Below are 21923 nucleotides of genomic sequence, written 5' to 3'. Positions count from 1 at the left end.
TTTATAAAAGTGCTTTCGTAAAAGTACTTTCATAAAAATGCTTTTATTAAAGTGATTTTGTAAAAACACTTTTATAAAACTACTATAAAAGTGTTTTCATAAAAGTACTTTTGTAAAAATGCTTTTGTAAAAGTATTTTTATAAAAGTGCTTTCGTAAAAATACTTTTCATAAAAGGGCTTTTATAAAAATATTTTCGTAAAAGTACTTTCATAAAAAGTGATTTTATGTAGTTTTCAGTTTTGAATGATTTCAAATTGGACAAGGATTTGGCCTTGTGATCGGATTATTGGAAATTTCGTTTAGGTCTAATTCAAATCAATAAGAATATGGAACAATTTATTTTGGATTGGCCCAATCCAATAATTATAGTGGACCGTCCAAATCCGATTTAATAAGGTTTGGATCGGATTGGATCTAAACCAAAACCGGTCGATTGACACCCCTAGATGGCACTTGCTCAGTTAAATAGCCAAATGCTTTGAGTGAAATGAATGCATCGGCTAAAGTTCTCTAGAAAGTAGTAGTCTTTGACCATGTAAGTTGTAACCCCACATACTTGAACCGAATGAGATTTGGAGCAGATAGTTTGAGTTTGCACTTACTTAGACCACTACAATCATCTATTGTCAAGCTTTTTAAGTGTTTGCGAAGAAATATTTAGTATCTTGAAGTTTATTAGTTGACGTTGACATTTTTCCATGCTCAAGTCTACAAGAAGAAAAGTCTTCTTTTGGAAGAGGTGTTGACTTGTCCGATCTGAGTTCAATTAATTACAAATGGACTGGACCTAATCTAGTCCAAATCCACTACAAACCAAATTCAATCCAACCTATTAAAATGTAAATGGACCAGATTGGATCCAATCTAAATAGAATGAAATATAAAAAAATATATAAAAAACAAAACATATAAAAAATTACAAAAATATATTAAAATGAAAAATATACCCTTTTGGCATTGAAAAAGCACTTTTGTAAAAGTGTTTTCATAAAAGTACTTTAATAAAAATGCTCTCGTAAAAGTACTTTGATAAAAGTGTTTTTGTGAAAGTACTTCGTAAAAGTGTTTTTATAAAAGTACTTATATATAAGTGCTTTTGTAAAAGTACTTTCATAGAAGTGCTTTCATAAAAGTACTTTTATAAAAGTACTTTCATAGAAGTGCTTTTATAAAATTACTTTCTAAGTGCTTTCATAAAAGTGCTTCTAAAAAAGTACTTCTATAAAAGTTCTTTTGTAAAAAAGATTTCATAAAAGTGCTTTCGCATAAAAGTACTTTTACAAAAGTGATTTCATAAAAGTACTTTCGTAAAAGTGCTTTTATAAAAATGCTTTCACAAAAGTACTTTTCATAAAATTACTTTTATAAAAGTGCTTTTGTAAAAGTGTTTTCATAAAAGTACTTTCATAAAAGTGATTTTATGTCGGCTTTAGTTTTGATCGGTTTTAAATTGGACAAGGGTTTGGCCTCATGATCAGATTATTGGGAATTTGGTTTAGGTCCAATTTAAACCAATAAGAATATGGACCAATTTATTTTGGATTGGCCCAACCCAATAATTATAATGGACCATCCAAATCCGATTTAATAAGGTTTGGATCGAATTGGATCCAATCCAAAACCGATCGATTGACACCCCTACCTATGAGTGCCAAAACACAAGCTCTTCAAGGTGTAAACTTCCCATCAGTTGATTTAAAGTCACTCTGAAAGGCAATCTAACTAGAAAATATTACTTTGACTTTTTCAAAATGGATAAAGAGTTACTAGCAAAAAGACTGGAATCTGGAATGTAGTTGGCAAACTCCTTCCCTAATATATCAAGGACAAGCTCCTGAACTGTGCACCTTAAAGCAAAATTGATCCATGAGGTGATACTATTCATATTGGCTTTCATTGAGCTCAAATGATACGGATAGACGGAGTTTCTTTATATCCCATCTATCACGAAAAGCTAGTGAACCATCGACAAAGTCAATGAAATCCTCCTGCCTCATATATAGAGTAATGAAAATCTAGATTGGGACTAAGAGCCCACATGCGCACTTCCACCTTTTTGATAAAACACGGATGGCAACAACATTTCTTTTATTCATGGGGAGATGTCCCCAATGCACGGTTAAAACATGCTTTGAGGTTGGTGTGAGGCGTGCTCTGTGAGGAGCAAATCCGAAGTCATTTTTCTGTGGGAGGAAGAAGATGATGTGACAACAAATGCTATCTAGTAAATTGCTAATTCTATCTTCAACTTCCACTTTTTGAAACATTTGGAGAACAAACACTCCTAAAAAGTTGCCCTCCATTATCATTATGGGCCCATTCTTTTCTTGGATTTTGATAGGGGGAAATTGGTAAATGGGATTTTGGTTCCCATTGACCAAGATACACACGTTCTTTTTTCTTAATTTATGTGGGGTCTATGGAAAATTTATTTTTTCTTGTTAATCTCTATGTAGGTAAGTGATGCCCATCTCCCAGGTGGGTAAATAACTTTCCCACTTAGGCCCCTTAGCCATGTTCTTTTGATTTTTAAGATTCCCAAGTAATAGAATGACATTTTTACCCATTAAAAGCTAATACAAAAATGGGCAAAATTTTCTCATGTTTTATAAAATTTTACCCCAAGTGGGAAAGTTACTTACCCACCTGGGATATGGATAAGTTTTACCTAGGGAACTAGAGTTTATTTTACCATGGGGCCCGTTAGTAAACATAAAAAGTGTTAGGCAATGTATGCCCTTAGTTCAAATCAAATTGATGTACATAAACATTTATTTGTAAATGAATAGAGTACATTAATGTTTCATGTTCATATTAGTGTGCTTTTGTGTATTACCCCTTAAGCTAGAAACTTAAGAGACTTATGCTAGTTTATAATGTTCTCAACCATTGGATTGACTTAAGGAGTTTATCCTAACAAACCTAACATTAGTGTGCTACCATGCAATTGGAACAACTTGTCTCATCTGCTAGGATTAGACCCCAAGCACAACCAATGGGTGTTTATTAGAAACATTGGACCCAAACCAATTTTCAGTAATGCCTTAGACATTAGAGATAGATAGGCAAAACTAAAAAGTTATACATTACCCCAAACTTGATTATGATACTGCACTACGTGTTGGACTGAGTTGTCTTTCACCTAAATGGATGATCATAGTAATAGAACCGACCCCTTTGTCGATCAAAGTGAATATTAGAGTTTACACTCTCTTTAATGGAAACCTAAACTGCCGGCAATGGATTTCACCTATGCTTGAAATCTGGTTTTACAAAATGTATTTATATATTATATACTACTATTTTATGAAAAAATGTTTGTAAAAGGTTTTAATCCTGAGACCCATATAAGTGGAGAGTGGAACTGCACCTTGCAGCTAGGGGATGGGTCATTCTCTGTCAGGCAGTGTTTTGATCATTATGGGCTAAAATGTTAAGTATAAGAGACCATTGCAGGGCTGATTACCTATCTCACTTAAGTCCATTATTCTTAGATCTTCATAGGGTGGCCGAATCCAATTATCATTTAGGTGTAAATATTGGGCCCAAATTGAGCCCATGCTGATTGACTTGGGGGTTCACTACTCTAAATAGTGAATTTGTCTTACTCTCTTTCAGAGGTGGGGCTGGACTCTTATGGACTTAAGTGAGACCTTTATGGGGTCTCACGCCATACAATATCAGGCCTAAAGTGGCCATTCAACACCTAAGTAGTCACATGATAACTTAAGTTGTCATGTGCTTTGGGTCGAATCTGGGTTTGGTATTGTGTATGGAAAACCTATCCTCTTAAGAGGATAATATTTAATTGTTAAAAGAGTCTAGATCCAATCCAGATCTGGATAATCTCCTAATTAGATTAGGAGAGTACTTCATTAAGAGATTTAGATCTCTCTTTTGTTCAAAAAGAGAATACTTCAAAAAGAGAAGACGACGAACTAGGCTTTAACACCTCTCTCTCTTGTTCTCTCTTGTCTCCAAATAAACCCTATAATGACCTAGGCTTTCAAGAATTGATTTAGATCAGTTTTCTTTTGCGTTTTTCTTACCCTACTCGATCTAAGCAAGTTGAATAGCAGATTTGCTGAAATCAAGTGTTAGTGAAGCAGATCTTTGTATATTGTGCCATCCTTAGTTGGAAGCCGGTTTAGGACTGATATTGGGTGTGAACTACCTTGGGAGCTATGATTTGTGGTCTCTATATCAAGTATAATCTCCCTTTTCCTTGGTTTCAAATTTGGTTCAGCTCAATGCAAGAATGATCTTGAAATTTTACATTTCAAGTTTTACCGGGAAATCAGTTCCCGAAAGGGTTAAAAAAATTTTTGAGTTTTGGTCAGCCATCTTTCATGGTTTGGCCATCCATTTGATGGATTCTAACTCTACTCCAACAAAAAGAACATTGAAAAGTTGGTTAATGGGAAAAAGATACCCACCAACCAACTTTCCTAAGCTTATTTATCGATAAACAAACGTGGCCTTAGGGGGAAAGCTGCCACTACTTGGATGGGACAAAATTGCCCCTTTTAACAATGGCTTTTGGCTAAAACAATCTTTGTCTAATTTACTTGGGAAATAAAAGAACATGGGTTAATGCACTTACCTAGGTAAGTATTTCCTAGGAAACACTTATTCGTGTAAATGCATTTACTCGAGTAAGTAACTTCTCGAAAAGCGAATGAGACCTATATATTTTAATCCCAAAAAAAGAAATTCCATCGAATTGCATTTCACAATAGCTAAAAACAAGACAAGCATACTTAAAGAGCTTAAACCTATTACAATTCCAAAAAAACTTTTACAATATTTTCGATGTAAATGCAAATCAACATAAAACTCCATCTTCGGTTCGCACTTGCAGATGCTTGTTTTTAGTGTAAATACGAACCGGTGTAAAACTCCACACCCAATTTGTATTTTCACCCGTTTGTTTTTAGTGTAGGGTTTAAACCTTTCCATCGGTTGACTTTTCCATTGATAATCGATGTAAATGTTACATTGATTATCACATCAAAAAAGCTCCAATGGTCCACTAAAATTTTAAACCCATTGATTGAGTTTTACATGAATGAATTTTCCACCAAAAAAAATATAAGCTTAGTTTAAAACACATTTACATCGTTGGTTAAGAGAAAATAATTCCTCATCCAACTTAGAAAGAGAAACATAACAATGGGGGCAGAGACATGAATTTTTTATGGAGGGGGGGGGGGGCAAAACTTATGGATGGGCCATAGGGGGGCCAACCATTTGGGTGGGATGTGAGGGGAGGGGGAAAGTTACATGGAAAAATGTATTAAGTGTGGGGATTTATGGACCATGGGGGGGCCATGGCTCCCTTGGTCCCCCTTTGGCTTCGCCCTTGCATAACAATATGGCAATTATGCTATCACAAAAATTTATAATAAAAAAATTGGTTAGTGTAACAATTCCTCATCCAACTTATGGTTAGGAGAAAATAATTCCTCATCCAACTTAGAAAGAGAAACGTAACAATAGAGGCAGAGCCATGAATTTTTTATGAGGGGGGAGGGGGCAAAACTTATGGATGGGCCATAGGGGGGAGGGCAACCATTTGGGTGGGATGTGAGGGGAGGGAGGAAAGTTGCATGAAAAATGTATTAAGTGTGGAGATTTATGGACCATGAGGGGGCCATGGCTACCTTGGGTCCCCCTTTGGCTCCGCCATGCGTAACAATATGGCAATTATGCTATCACAAAAATTTATAATAAAAAAAATTGGTTAAGATGCCTTTGAGATTTCTATGTTTATGCATGACTTTTTCCCCATTATCAAGAGTAAGCTCTAGTAGTGTCTAATTTGGATAACAAGTTTGGTGACTCATAGAAGCTTGGTCCATTCTAAGTCAAGCTTGGTCATAATTTTAGGCCCACTAGCTCGAGCTTGGGCCTAAAACACCGAGCCCGACCTTTTTTTGGGCCAAGCTCAAGCTTTCTCAAAAAAGCCCGACTTGAACCTAAGCCCGACTTGATACTATATATAACATATTTTATTTAATAAAAAGTATATATACAATATTTTTCTTTGTTCCTCTTGTCTTTTTTCAAGTACTAGTGAGATGTTTTATTATTTTTGAGTTTAAAGGGTTTTTAATATAAATAAAACACTTTTTATTGAATAAAATGAGGGTTGGGCTTGAGGGCTTGGGCTCAAGACCTAGGCCTGATGGTCAGGCTCGTGCCTAAATGTATTCTATTGATACCAGACAAAGCCCGACCCGTTAATAGGTTTAGTGATTAACTATTCAGACTTAACCAAACATTAGAACATTAGGAGAGAGAGAGAGAGAGTCAACAATATCAAATAGCAATCCCAACTTTCACAAAAATCTATATCAATATCCATTTTGTAAAGAATAAGAAGTTCAGAACCAACAAATCCCCACTCCAATCCCCTTATATCATAACACAAATAAGAGAGAAGAGAATATTATAGAAAAAAACAAATAAAGAAGAAAAAAAATAGAGTATCAATAAAGAATCAAAACTTGAATTATCAGAAATAAAAAGTTCACAATGGAATAGGAAAACAAAGAAATATAAAACAAGAGCTAACACACGTAACTTTAACTTAGGTAGCATTTGATAACACTTTTAAGACATCTAACCTCTAACAAATTTGTTTTTCTGAGGTAAAGGACATTTGAGATTATGCTTACCATGTCTTACCAGAATTAGATGCATTTTAGACATGATGAAATGACATTAATGCCCTCATTATTGTCATCTATTTAATACTAATATTTATTTAAATAATAATATGTATAATAATAATATAACTCATATTATTTAATAATAATAAATCAATATTGTTATAACTATCTATTACGAATTAATATATTATTATGTTTTTAGGTTAGGGTTAAGGACCTTGAGGTAACCTTACCTCAACTCTACCTACAAAACTAGGAGGTAATCTCAGAAAAGTTAAGACTGAAGATTTTTTTACTAAGCATCACCTAATGCATGGTAAGATGAGCCAATAATAGTTTTCTTGGGAAACAACCACTATCAAGATACTCAATGAACCATTAGTGTGATTGCTCATTTTTTAGATAGAACAACCGCTTCAATTGGAGAGAGAGAGGGAGAGTATAATACATGTAATAAAACATTCAATATTTATTTTTTCTAGTTAACAAGAAATTTAGAACATAGTATTTATGAATCAAGTCTTTCAATCAATCAGAGAAATAATATAAATTCAGTAGAGAACTGTTATCAGTCTTGAACCCTAATGGATTTCAGGATCGAAAATAAGAAGAAAGGTAAGAGGAAAGAAGAGGAAGAGGGAAGAGAAGCAGTAGAACACAAGAGTTGAAAGGAGGAGCAGAAGCTTAATGTACTGCCGCCGCCACTTTAATTAATATTTATAGGTTATGCTCATTACAAGGAAATGACAGATCTGCCCTTAGTCTTTACATAACAGATATAGCAAAAAATAAGACTGAAATAAATAACAACTGAAACAACTAAATGACCAATAGGTTATGCTCATTACAAGGAAATGACAGATCTGCCCTTAGTCTTTACATAACAGATATAGCAAAAAATAAGACTGAAATAAATAACAACTGAAACAACTAAATGACCAATATCTAACCCTAGGTAGACTAGAACATCTTCTACCCTATGAACACAGTGGGACCGTAGTTGTGGGGCCCACATCAGTGTTCTCTACACTCCCCCTCAAGTTGGGAATAAATGTTTATCATTCCCAACTTGGATAGATCTGCCTCTACCTTCTTCTGTGGTACAACTTTGGTGAGGATATCTGCCAGCTGCATGTTGGAGGTGATGTATGGGAGACACACTTCTTGTGATGAGACCCTCTCTCGTACAAAGTGTCGATCAACTTCAATATGTTTAGTCCTGTCATGCTGCATTGGGTTGTGTGCTATATTAATAGCCGCTTGATTATCACAATACAGCATCAGGGGCTTCTCATACTCAATATCCAACTCCTCAAGTAGTGATCTCAGCCAAAGAATTTCAGCCACTCCATTAGCCATTGACCTGTACTCAGCTTCAACACTGGATCGGGAGACAACACTCTGTTTCTTACTCCTCCAAGAGACCAGGTTACCTCCCACAAGAGCACAATATCCAGAGGTAGACCTTCTGTCATCAACACTCCCAGCCTAATCGGCATCCGTATAGACTTCCATCTTCATGTGGTCATTGTTCTTGAACAGTATACCTCTACCCGGGCATCTCTTCAAGTATGCTAGTATTCTTTCTGCTGCTAGAAGGTGCGTGGTTCTAGGATAATGCATGTACTGAGTGACAACACTAACGGCATAACTGATATTTGGCCGGGTGAGGCATAGATATAAGAGCTTTCCCACTAACCGCTGGAACATAACTTTGTCTTCAAGCAGCTCCCCACTCTCTGCACTAATCCTATGGTTCTGTTCAATGGGTGTATATGCAGGTTTAACACCCAACTTTCCAGTTTCAGCCAAGAGATCTAAAACATATTTCCTCTGAGAGACAAAGATCCCCTGTTTAGATCTAGCAACCTCAATACTCAAAAAATACCGTAGTGTACCCAGATCTTTCACCTCAAACTCTTGATGAAGGAGCTGTTTGAGGGACTCAATCTCATGGTTGTCATTTCCTGTCACCACAATATCATCAACATATACTGCAAGTAGTGTCAGTGACGACTCCACCCTCTTGATGAACAGTGTATGATCTGACTGGGCCTGTACATAACCGAACTTTCCAAGGGCTAGTCTGAATCTGTCGAACCAAGCTCTAGGTGGTTGCTTCAAACCATACAATGCCTTATTGAGCCGGTAGACCTTCTTACCTGCCTCTGTATCATAGAATCCAGGAGGCAACTGCATGTAAACCTCTTCCTGCAAGTCCCCATTCAGGAAGGCATTCTTAACATCCATTTGGTACAAAGGCCAAGTGTAGCTTGCTACAAGAGATAATAGAACCCGAATGGTGGTCATCTTGGCTACCAGGGCAAATGTCTCCAAGTAATCTATACCATAAGTCTGAGTGAACCCTCTTGCAACTAGCCGAGCTTTGTACCTCTCAATGGAACCATCCGCATTGTGCTTCACAGTAAATACCCACCTGCATCCAACTGGTTTCTTTCCTTTGGGCAAGTCAACTAGCTCCCAGGTATTATTTTTCAATAAGGCATCCATTTCAACTTGCATTGCACCTTTCCACTCCGGGACTGATAGGGCTTCTTGCACTGTTCTCGGAATAGGGACATCAGCAACGGAGGTGAGATAGGACCTGTAGGAGGGAGATAGGTGATCATAGGACAAAAATTGGGAGATGCAGTGGGTTGTAGATGTGGTGCAATGCCGTTTTCCTTTACGGAGGGCAATGGGAAGGTCAAGGTCATCTGCAGAGGGTGAGGTAGAAACAATGGAAGGAGTCTCTGTGGGCCCTAGGACTGTAATATCTGGACTTGGAGCCACAGAAGAGGTTGGAGCTGGTCGGGACTGCTGATGACTGTGATCAACCTGCCTGCATCGCCTGTGATAGACTCTCAACTCCCGATCCCTCTGACCACCCTCGCTACTACAGCCCTCATCACCAACTAGAATAGGTAAGGGAACAACCCCAAAAGTATTAACCCTGTCCTCACTGCACTCCCCCTGAAGAAAAGAACCCAAATCTCCATGCTCACTACTCTCCCCCTGAGGAGAGACCCGAGAATAGTAGGGTGTCTTCTCAAAGAAAGTGACATCCATGGATACAAACTTCTTCCCTGAGACATGATCATAACAACAATAACCCTTTTGAGTTTATGCATAATCAAGAAAAATGCATTTGGAGGCCTTGGGTTCAAACTTGGAGTGATGGGGACCGAGAAGCTGAACAAAACAGGTACAACCAAATGTCTTGAGGGGAATAGTGAACAACTCCTCATTGAGGTATAGAAGGGAAAAATGAGGTTTCATATCAAGAACCCGAGAAGGAATCCGATTAATAAGATATACCGCCGTAAGGATAGCATCACCCCAGAAGCGAATAGGGACATTGGAGGTAAACATAATACTTCTAACCACCTCCAAGATGTGCCTATTCTTCCTTTCTGCAACCCCATTCTGCTGAGGTGTATGAGGGCAAGTTCTCTGGTGGATAACCCCATGATTAAGGAGGTACGATGCTAATGGCTTAGCAAAGTATTCATTTGCATTATCAGATCTAAGCACTTTGATCCTGACATCAAACTGGGTTAGGATCATTTGGTGGAAGTTTTGGGTCAGGGTAGGAACCTCATCTCGTGAACGCATAAGATAAACCCAAGAAAACCGGGTATGGTCATCAACAAATAACAAAAAATATTTGTACCCACCCATAGAAGGAATGTGATATGGCCCCCAAACATCCGTATGCACAAGATCAAAAGGACGATTACTCCTTTTATTACTCAATGAATAAGAGTTTCTACAATGTTTAGCAAATTCACAACTTTCACACTTCAATTGAGATGACTCAACGGACTCAAACAAAGTAGGAAACTGACTCTTCAAGGACCGAAAAGATAAATGACCCAATCGGTTATGCTAAAGCATAACCGGACTCACAACCTGAGAAACAAGTAACTTCTTATCCACTGACTCTTCCCGATGAGAACTCTCCCCGAGCAGATAGATCCCATTCGTCTCACGGCCAGTCCCAATCACCTTCTTCGTCTCCAGGTCCTGAAAAACACATCGATCAGGAAAGAAAGTTACTGAGCAATTCAAATGTTTGGTAATACTACTAACGGAAAGGAGGTTAGTATCCAGTTTAGGAACATGCAAGACAGAGGACAAGGATATAGTATCCGATAGTTTGATGTCACCCTTGCCAAAAATAGGGACAAAAGAGCCATCAGCTATAGATACTTTATCCCTACCAGAAGATAAGTAATAAGTAGTAAACAAAGAGGGCAAGCTAATCATATGGTCGGATCCACCTGAATCTATTACCCAACAAGGTTCAGTAGTACCTGGAGCGGAGGCATGGTAGGTTGAGGCATGGTAGGCTGAGGCTCGAGTACCTGAGTGTGCAAAAGCCGATGTGGCCGGGGCTGATGATGAATGCGGTAACTGAGTTGAACTGCCAACTTCCTTCTCCAATTGTATTAGAGCAGCCCAAACTGCAGCTAAGGTCTCTAATGGTGTGCCTCTTGTGCCAGATGAGGATGTTGAATCAGTAGTCATAGCCACATGAGCATTACACTTTTATTTCTCAACTTTGCCGGGACCAAATGTGGATGCAGCTTCCAACATGTTTCTTTTGTGTGTTTAGGTTTCTTGCAATGCTCACACACCACATCCCTTTTATCTTCCTTCTTTCTGTCCCTCTCTGAATCACCCTCTGTTTTGGGTTTGACAGCTACCAAGGCAGGTGTAAGCGGCTGAGATTGCATCATGACTTTCCTCCTAGTCTCTTCACTGTGCACTAAGGAGTATGCCTGAGAGAGGGTCACACTATTTATGGTCAAAATCTGCTGCCTCATAATATCATATTCTGAATTCAGTCCTACCAGGAACTCAAACACTCTGTTTGTCTCGAAGTGCTTTCTATGTATCTGAACATCTTTGGGACTCTCCCACTCAAGAGTCTCTAAGTGATTAATCTCATGCCACAGGGACTTCAAGGTAGAGAAGTAGACCGACACCGGTTTCTCTCCTTGTTTAAGGGAATTCACCTCACATTTCAATTCATATGCTCTAGCAACATTAAGGGGTTGGGAGTAAGTCTCTTTCATCACATTCCATATCTCCTTGGCTGTCTTTGCCCATAAGTAATTTCGGCTGATATGGGGCTGCATAGAATTACAGATCCATGTCATAACCAAGTAGTTTTCTTGGACCCACTTGGTATACATAGGGTCTCCCTTGGAAGGTTCTGCCACATCTCCTAAGAGATACCTTACTTTGTCCCTTCCCCTAATAGCCATCATGGCTGATTGGGCCCATTCCAAATAGTTTGATCCATCAAACTTTACGGTTGTAATCTAAAAACCTGTCTCAGAACCACCACCATAACTGCTGTTCCCAAAATTGCCTTCTGCCGGATTCTTAAACTCCATTTCGGTCAAGAACCAGAAGTTTCAAAATTAGGGTTACTACAGTCAAAACCAGCACTAGGACTACCAACTACAATCACAAAATTAGTATAGAACCAATCTGTACTCATAGTAGATGTGCATGAAACATGTATAAAACTGATCTGAAATCAATAGCCACACACAACAGCAACAGTCCGAACTGTTTTCACCCCTTTAGAAGTATTCGAAACCTCAAAAGAAAACTGAGAAACAGTTGAAGAACAATCTGATATACTGAAGCCAATTTGAAGTTTTAATCAGTCCTAAAAGCCGTACACTCCAGACAGTACCATACGGATAAGGTTTGTATTAGGGTTAATATGAAACCCTAAAACTGATCAATGTTGAGGAGAACTATTAGGGTTTGCCGCAGGGATACGATCACAAGGTTTAGTCCAATACTAGGGTTTGCCGCAGGGATAAGACAAAACCCTAGAGAATAGAGAGATAAAACCCTAGAGTGGTTCGGCCACCCTTGCTGGATAGGTCCAACCTATCTTCTCTGATATTACTTCTCTTAGAAAATAAAAGACTTACAATAGGATGTAGTTCGCTGCCTACCAAGGTTACCCGAACCCTAGCCTTCTCTGATTCTTCCTGATCACCAACTCGCTGCAACTGTGGCACTTCTTCAAACAATCGCTAATCCTCTGGAGATCTCCAAGAACCAGTCAATGAACTCTGCTTTCTCAGCTTCCAGCCTTAGATGGTTCTCATGTGGTCGGCTGGACTAGACTCACATGAGAAATCCTAGCTCTAATACCAAGTAGAAGTTCAGGACTGTTATCAGTCTTGAACCCTAATGGATTTCTGTATCGAAAATAAGAAGAAATGTAAGAGAAAAGAAGAGGAAGAGGGAGGAGAAACAGTAGAACACAAAAGTTGAAAGGAGGAGCAGAAGCTTAATGTACTGCCGCCGCCACTTTAATTAATATTTATAGGTTATGCTCATTACAAGGAAATGACAGATCTACCCTTAGTCTTTACATAACAAATACAACAAAAAATAAGATTAAAATAAATAACAACTGAAACAACTAAATGACCAATAGCTAACCCTAGGCAGACTAGAACATCTTCTATCCTATGAACACAGTGGGACCGTAGCTGTGGGGCCCACATCAGTGTTCTCTACAAATTCCAATTTGTTTGGATTGGACTAAACCCATAGCTAAGCTGATAATCTAATCTAGATTGGGGTTAAGGGCCGGGTGCCAATATATAACAATTGACTTATGGTCTTTGTGAATGACTATACAAGCCTTGGTTAACAATACACTTTGAGTTTCTTGAATTCTAATACTTTTCTAATTTGTTTGCATAATTGATATTTTCTTATTTATGGTTTTGATTCAGGTTTATTTACGATTTTGTGCAGGAACTAATCTCCGTTAGATTTTGGGAGAAGTAGAGGAAGTTTTCATAAACCAAGTATACTGAATGAAACTACATATTTCTGAGAATGGATGATGAAATTCGTATTAAGATGTGTTTGTGACTCGTGTTTTGAATGGAAAATGGATGTTTATATTTTATTTGTAATTGATGTTTTAATTTTTTTTGCATCTAGTTTCATTTTGGATGAATGAAGAGAAAATAGGTTATTTGAAACAAATTACAATTTTATTTAAAAATAAAAAAATACAGGCATTTGGATTTTGGACAAAATTCCATATTATTTTGGTAGGTAAAAAAAAATTAGAATCTTTAGTGGTAGTCAGGACTGTTGCTAAAAAATTTCTGTCTGCCTCTACATGCTTTTTTGGCGTCATATTGGAGATAACAATGGCTGGCACTAAAAACATATGCACCAAAATTAGAAAGTGCCAAAAAAGGTGCCAAACTTATAGTCCATTTACCTGGTAGTCGCAACTGCAACTAAACATACAATTGCCACTTAGAAAAATAATCTTTAGTGGTAGTTCTTGATTGCCGCTAAAAAAATAGTCTCTAATGAGCAGTAGTTTTTGGAGTTTTACAAACAGTCAAAAAAATTGCTACTAGAACTTTTAGCTACACCTATTTTAGTGCTCCTTTGGAAACTGCCATTAAAACTTTTATCAACAGTTTTGAGGACTTTTAGATTGTTTTGATTGCCGCTAAAAGTGATTTTTTCTATAGTAATAGGGCTTAAACATACCTTCCATCAATGAAAAGACACATATGAGGTCATTTAAAAAATTCCTATTTTGTCATTTAGGAAGAAAAGAAGGTGGGAGGAGAGAAGAGAAAAAAAGATGGCCAATAGACTGGTTTACTTAACGAAACAAGAGGACAAGGAGGGAGAGAGAGAGAGTTTCAACGATTCACTTAGAGCCTTTTTGTGTTCCACATGAGGTGATCTCATTTATTTGATAAATTGGATTTCAATCACTAAAACTTAATTTATGTTGGCAAAATGAGTGTGTTTTAAGTTCTATTCTTTTTTTTTTGGAAATGCATATTTACAAGTTTGTTATCATATTTCCTTATTTTGTATTGTTTCCGTCATTGGTTGGATCTAAAACAAAACTTCTATATTGCTAAATCTGACCATGTTGTAAGATTTAGAAGGATAAATGAGTTTGAAAAATCTTGGGTATATCTTGAAAATTTAAATGAAAATGAAGGATGCAAGAGCCATAATGTATATTTAAGTCCTTTTTTTTTAAGTTAAAGTATGTTTAAATCAATTTATGAAAACTTAGGTCATGTTTTGGTTCAATTCTCATTCTTACTTCAGATGAAATTCCAAGATGGAAAAAAATGAGTAAAAATGGGAAGAATGAGAAAATATTGTTACGAACCAAACACTTTTTTCTCAAAAAATGATTTTTTTTTTACAGCAAGAATGAGAATAAATTTGTAACCTGTTTGGTTACAAATTTCATTCTCATTCATTTTTTCGTTAATCAAAATAATAATATAAGGGTGTCAATGGACCGGTTTTGGATTGGACCCATCCAATCCAAAATCAATTTAGATGGGTTGGATGGACCAACAAAACATATTGGATTGGTCCTTCCGTAGTAAAAATTTATATTGGATTGGGTTGGATTAAGCCAATATCTGGTCAATGGAAATAAGGTAAGTATATAGGTTTTGATGGACCAAGTTTGGGTTGAAACCAATCTAAATCATAACGAATTTGAATAGATTGGACAGTCTATAACCAGAATGGTCTATTTCCTTGTCTTCTCTCCAATGAACATATATGCTTTCAATACAACAAAGGAAAGACCATGGTCATTCAGATTCCTGTTTGAGATAAGCAAGTTCTCATTTAGATGAATTCGTTGATATACAAATGAAAGGTCATTTGCCCATTCCAAGTACTGCTCATTTAGATGAATTCCTTGGTCTACCCCTAGCTCTTCTGGATCTTTAATGCGTAACAAACCACATTGAAAACATAGTCAATAGGGAAGCAAAACAAGTTTTGGCCTATTCAATAATTCTTTGGTCTATCCCTTAAATTTTAGTGCTTAGAAATATATCTTCTAAAGCATTTATGGCATTATCTTCTAATATCTGATTATCTAATGCCTTTGCTCCATATTTTCAGGAACATGTGTGACTATATGTTCCGATTATCTAAAGGTTTTTCTATTCTATAGGGAAGCAAAACAAGTTTTGGCCGCACGAAAGATACTGAAGAAACTCTGCCTATTTATCAAAAGGGCAGTCCTGTTTCTACCAGTTATTTCACAAATCCTACTCAAATGCCATCACAAACAATGGATACCATAAGCCTGAACAGCACCCAAGCATCAGAATATGAAGATGTTGAATCTGGTACATCTCTCATCTCTCTATTTCTACTTCAGCATTCTTATATCATTAAATGGATGATGCAAGTATGCTTAGTGATCTAGGTTGATCATAATTTACTTAATATGTTCACTATCAAAATCCTATGTTTCATTGCAAGTTTGCTGAAAATTGATATGGCAGATAATCACCAAGCAAGTTCCAGATACCATTCTTCTTTTGAGTCACAAGAATGTGAAGGTTGTGCTGTGATGAACAAGTTGGACACTGGCCTGTTGAACTCGAACTATCCAGTGGACTGTCAAAGTAAAAAAAATATAAAGAAAAACTTCCATATATCTTCCCTCCTCCTCTTCTGGTGTATTTCTCATCTGTTACAGCCATATGGCATGAATGTATTTCTCTGTGTGTGGATGTTTAGCACCATATTTAGATTCATGAATGTATTTCTCTGTGTTATATCCATCTTCCTGAAGTTCTCTTTGTTTGGTGATTCCAGGTGGTCTAAGATTGTACAACATCAACCAGGAAGAACAGATACAACATGACGTTTCGGGATGCTATCAGATGTTTTTGGATGCCCAGATTGCTTCAGAAGATGGAAGAATCTTCTTCAGCCATGAAGACTCAAAATTCGTCAACTCTTAATGTATTACATACAGTCTCAGCTGCTCTCCAGCAATGATTCAAAGCTCTATGTACGAATGGAATGATTTCTGCAGGAAGGCTCAAGCCCACAAGCTGTCACATTCCAATGGGCTCCAGATCTAATCTGTGTCAACCAAGTCTAGATTTCTATAGCTTTGTTTGCCCTAATTGTTATCATACCTATCAGTTCACCCAACTCTATATTAGCTTTGTCTGCCTTAGTTGTGCCATGTGTGTGGCTACAGATCAGTTACCATCTACAGATGGCCAGTATTGTTTTAAACTTTTTATTCCCATGTCTATGTAGGAGAAACCATTAGTTCATGCATGTTTCTGTTTCTCAATGCATTAATTGATTTGCAAAAAAAAAAAAAAACAAAGAATACAGATCTGTAATTTCATGTCCTTTCATACTGGGAAAGTGATTTCAAATCTATGGGTCTTGACTATTACCATCCATTGAATAAATTAATAAGGTTGTCTTCCACCGCTAGAACACTTCTTTTCAGATTGCCAATTTGCCATTTCATGATATCTGGGTCCACAAATGGATTATTTAGAATCTCGTTAATTTATCAAATTGAAATCATATCAAGAAAATATTATGTTTTGTTCTTTAATTAGCTTAGGTTGACCAACTCTCTTGCTTTTTAACCAAACATCGGCGAAGCAGACCATTAAAGAAGGAAATTGATTGATTTCTTCAATTCCATAATCAAATGAATATTTATATTCTAGGAATTCAGAAACTAGGTTGAGAAATCAGATTTTAATTTGAAGATTTCCATTTTCTGAAATGGCACAAATCCGAACCAACCATATTAGCAAATACCCCTCGGAATAATTGAGCTCAAGCCTGGCTCATACAATAAAATATCAAAATTAATATGAATACCTGCGAAGCTTACCTTAGTTTTCATCTGATCAAATTCATTCAACCATATCAGACTATATATTAAAGGGCGGTCTACCTTTTAACCATAAATTAATCTCAGTGGCTGCCTAATGACAAAGCTAGCACAGCGGTCAGCTCAGAGCAGACTGCTTAACTGATAAACCACTTGAAATAAGCGTTAACTGTTTAAGTATGCCCTTAATGGCAAAATAGTGGATTAGCAGTTTTCAGCGGCCAACCCAAAACCATGGGTACGTCTTAAGCTTCCAGTTCCAGGAGTTGTCTTTCCAACTTCTAAATGGGTGGTTAGGTGCTCACGATGGAAGAAACTCTTAATTGTATTAGTGCAAATTAACTATGGAAAACGTCAAACATAAAAAAGCAAAGCAATAAGATCAAGATAAACGATGGCAAAAAATTAACAGCAAAGCAATAAGGAAAATAACAACAACGATTTATACTTAAAAAAAATGTATAAATTTCATAAAAATTCGAACACACAAATACCAATAAGGAAAATAATGAAGAGACAAAAATTGATCAAATACCTTAATCGATGCTGCTTTCTTTTAATGCTTATAGGGATGATATTGGTGGTCAACCTAAAAGGGAAAAAACAGAGTAAGAAGAAGAAGAAGAGGAGGAGGAGGTATCCATCTTCTATGTGCAGCTTGAGAAGGAAATGAAAAAAAAGAAGAAGACGAAGAGAGAGAGAGAGTTTACCTTGGATTTGAACTCTTTGGATCGTTTCTTGGCTTTAGGACTTCAACAGGTCGAGATCGATCTCACCGTTACCTTAGTGAGAAAAAGAGAGAGAGTCGATCAGAGAGAGGAGAGGGACGAGGGTTAACTGAAACTCGAGAGGACTTGAGCTCGAACGAAAAGAAAGAAAGGATGGGGCACCCACAGATTTTTTCCATGGCTCAAATTTCATTCTCCGAAGAATGAGTTCAGCGGCAAAAAATGAATATTCAAACACCTACATCGGCAAGAATTAAAAGAATGAGATCACTAACAGCGAATCAAATTAGGGTATGTTTAAGTATTTAACCCTTATTTTAATAATAAAGTATTAATACATGGTGTCTATGAGACCTGTTCATGGACGAGTGCGGCTCGATTCATTCTAAATTGGGATTGGACATGATTTTAGGCCCATGGGCTCGGGCACGGGCTAGGGCCTAAAACATTGGGCCCAATCTTTTTTTAGCTAGGCTCGAATTTTTTCAAAAAAGTTCGGTTCGGAGCCCAACTTGATAATATATATTATTTAATAAAAATATATATATAGTAATTTTTTCTTTGTTCCTCTTCTGTTTTTTCAAATAATAGTGAGATCTTTTATTATTTTTAAGTTTTTAGGACTTTTAATATAAATAAACACTATTTTATTGAATAAAAAAGAAAAAAAATATATTTTCAAATTTTTGGCTAAGCTCAGGCCTGAAAACACATAGATAAAGCTCAGCCTGGCCCATGAACAAGTCTACTTTCTATAGCATAAAAAACCCAAGTCTAACTTAGGCCAAGCTCCTGAATGCATCAACCTGCTGCAAATCACATTTGCTATGACAATGTCATAATCCTGCACTGAAACAACGAAATCAAAGCATTTTTTTATGTCTTGCTGTGACCCCCACCTTGAATTAGAGCATCTTGGTGGAACCACTACAATACATGAAAGGCCTTGATTTTTGTTTTAACGCTATAAGTCGTAGTAAAAGGGAACCTGGTTGTCTGTTGCCACCATGACATTCAGACGTTAGGCTATGCTTGTTTGCAGTATACATCTCACTGAATATAAATTTTGCATTCAGTTCAATTTTACATATGTTTATTAGGCTGCGTTTGGAAGGGGTGCAAATGCAAATTGTAGAGTGCAAAACAAAAATATCTGATTCATGTGAATGCAAAGTGGTTTAAGATTTACACGCCCATTTTGCACTTAGCTCGTTTGTTTTGAAAGATGCAAATAGCAATGCAGTTTTTGTGGATGTTTGGCATTCTCACCACTGCAAATACAACTGTGTCTTGCTATCTAGTGTTCCAACCACTCCCGCAATTAAACAAATGATTGACCTGAGAACTTGGATGTTGGCCTGAAAATGATCGACGAAACAAGGGGGTCAAACGATTTCAGCCACTGAGAACTTGCCTTCAATGGGAAAAACCTGAATCGGATGTAGGCGGATGTAGGCCTTAATGCAGATGTTGCAACAGAGGTTCTAGTAATTTCCCTCCCCGATTGTTTTTATTCAATAGTAATGACTAGGGACTGCAGCATTTACTTGATTTTTGGCGAAGAAGATTCTATTCAATCGACAAAGAAGACTCGGACAGGGGGGTCGGCTTCTAGCAGGGAATGTTGGGGGAGAGTATAACAGAGAAGAGAGAGGACGAGGAGAGGCAACATCGATGACGGTTAGAATCGAAAAAAAGTAAAAAAAGATGGGGATATGGGCGGAAGTTATTCAGTGAGTTGCAGCGGCGAAAAGGTCCGATGTGTTGTTAGGGGCGATAAAGAGAGGAAAACAGAGAGAGAGTGAAGATGGAGGGGAGGGAAGAGGGGCTATCGTCGAGTTCAAACCCGCCGCTGGTTACGTTCGAAGCCGCCGCAGAGAACAGAAAGAAGGGAAAGGAAGAGGGTGAGAGAATGAGTCGGCGATGCTCGGTGGAGAATGAACAGTGGAGTTTTGGGGGGACGATGCTCCTCTGCAGCTGCTGTCAAGAGGACAGGGACAATGAACAGTGAAGTTTTGGGGTTTCGGGCGTAGTAGAAAGAAGAAGAAGAAGATGGTATTTCAAGAAACCTCACCAACGACTTGATGCTCAGATCTTCGTTTCTTATACCTCAAATCTCCGACGACGGACACTCAGATCTCAGATGCTCGGATGCTCGAACACTTGAATAGATCTCCGTTGCCTAGAAGTGGTCGTCGACTTGATGCTCAGATATCAGATGAATGCTTACACTGATAATGGAAAAATAGTCGTGAGTTCCAGTGGATGATGAGGGTAAACCCTTCGCCTATTTCCCTCGATCAACTTCTTGTGCCATTTTTACTTCGAAAAAATCGAAGTAGTTTTTCACCCCAAAATCGATGTAAATATTGACATATTTACAATTTACTTCGATTTTAGGTGTTTTTTTTACCATGTATCCAAATATTCGCAAATCCAATCCGTACTGAACCGGAATTTGCACCCTTTCCAAACGCAGCCTTAATTGATTTGTTTGGAGTTCAATTTTGCTACGGCACTGTAGTAGCGTATAGCTAAAACTGAAAACTACTGTTTTCAAAATCGGACCGGATCGAAAAACCGGGTACCAGTCATCCGTTTTTCTCCAAAACCGTTTTTTTCCACAAAATTATTGATTTTGATCAGTAAACCGTTAAACCGGCTGGTTAATCGTTCGAACGGTCTTGACCATTTTCTAATTTTTTAAATTTCTTTTATTTTTTTGTCAAAACAAGCCAATCATTTGGATCGAACGGTTGGACCGTTTGAACCGATAACAAGACCCCTAACCAGTGTTTTAAAAACCATGCTGAAAACCAAGGCCTTAGATTTATTGCTATGGCCCCACCAAGACGTCCTTCATCTCATATTCCCAATGTGGGGCCGTATCGAATCATCAAAGGGTTTGATCTTGTTGTTTAAATGCAGTGCTACATCAAAGGGTTTGATCTGGTTGTTTAAATGCAGTGCTACGATAATATTGTAACAAAAGTTGTTTCAGAACGAATTGGGGTTAATAAAGAGGACTGGGATGTATTTTCTCAGAATTCGCATTGGTTCTCGTAGAGTGTACCCCACATTTCAATCATGCATTAGGATCTGAAATGTGCATGTAAGATGGGAGTTCACATCTGCTCTCCATAATGTCTCGCAGCACATTCATGCCATGTATTAATAACATCTTGCGATGATAATATTATTAATTCTGATACTATCACTGGAATATGTCTTCAATACACCATAGGGATGTGCCATGAGATGTTATAGGGCTCAGATTTGAACTCGTAAGATGGACTATATGGAGAAGCCAATACAGACTTAATAGAGTTCGAATGGGCTCCCCACAGAATGTTCCCCACAGCCCATCCCTTGGGATGGCTCATGGCTGTGGGGCACTCTCTCTACGGGGGAGTAGGGAGGAATTAAGGAATAGGGATTATACAGAGAGCTCCGAATTAGCATGCGCGTCTCACAAGCACCCTACAGCATATTTTTCAGGAGCCCATCCCGTTTCGTCTCTCACCCTTTTTCTCACGCCACAATGAGGTTTGGTCTCTAAAACGGATTCGGTTCTAGACACTAAACAAGGCCACAGCGGTCCATTAACAGACGGATTCGATTCCAGTCCAGACTGAAAACGGATTCGCTTATCTTCGCTGCTGCGTCTTATAAAGTAAGAAAAAGAACACGCATGATCAAATTAACACGTGAGAAAAGGGGTACTAACGTAGTTTCCGCAAAAAACATAAAATCGCCACTGTATTTTATCACCGGCGTGGGATGTATGTAA

General features: G+C 37.6%; 1 protein-coding gene across 8 annotated transcripts in view; it reads right to left on the bottom strand.

The window, feature by feature from the left end:
• FMN/FHY (riboflavin kinase/FMN hydrolase) overlaps nt 1–20587 on the bottom strand; it is a 39475-nt gene extending 18888 nt beyond the window's left edge. The window contains exons 1-6 of one of the 8 annotated variants that reach the window (XM_088894423.1): nt 19403–20587; nt 18300–18371; nt 18116–18187; nt 17941–17994; nt 10993–12909; nt 5422–10702 (exon numbers count right to left, since the gene is read on the bottom strand). In XM_088894423.1, coding sequence (XP_088750549.1) covers nt 8165–9745 — 1581 coding nt within the window. In that variant the 5' untranslated portion in view covers nt 9746–10702; nt 10993–12909; nt 17941–17994; ... (1 more) ...; nt 18300–18371; nt 19403–20587 and the 3' untranslated portion in view covers nt 5422–8164. The other 7 variants (XM_088894421.1, XM_088894419.1, XM_088894424.1 and 4 more) reach the window with 7 other exon arrangements.
• Nucleotides 20588–21923: the final 1336 nt, after the last annotated feature.

The sequence above is a fragment of the Nelumbo nucifera genome, chromosome 1 (genome assembly GCF_055504915.1).
Source record: "Nelumbo nucifera cultivar China Antique chromosome 1, China Antique-T2T, whole genome shotgun sequence".
NCBI lineage: Eukaryota > Viridiplantae > Streptophyta > Magnoliopsida > Proteales > Nelumbonaceae > Nelumbo > Nelumbo nucifera.
The sequence above is the reverse complement of the archived record's forward strand: the minus strand, read 5'-3'. Positions and strand labels throughout refer to the sequence as shown.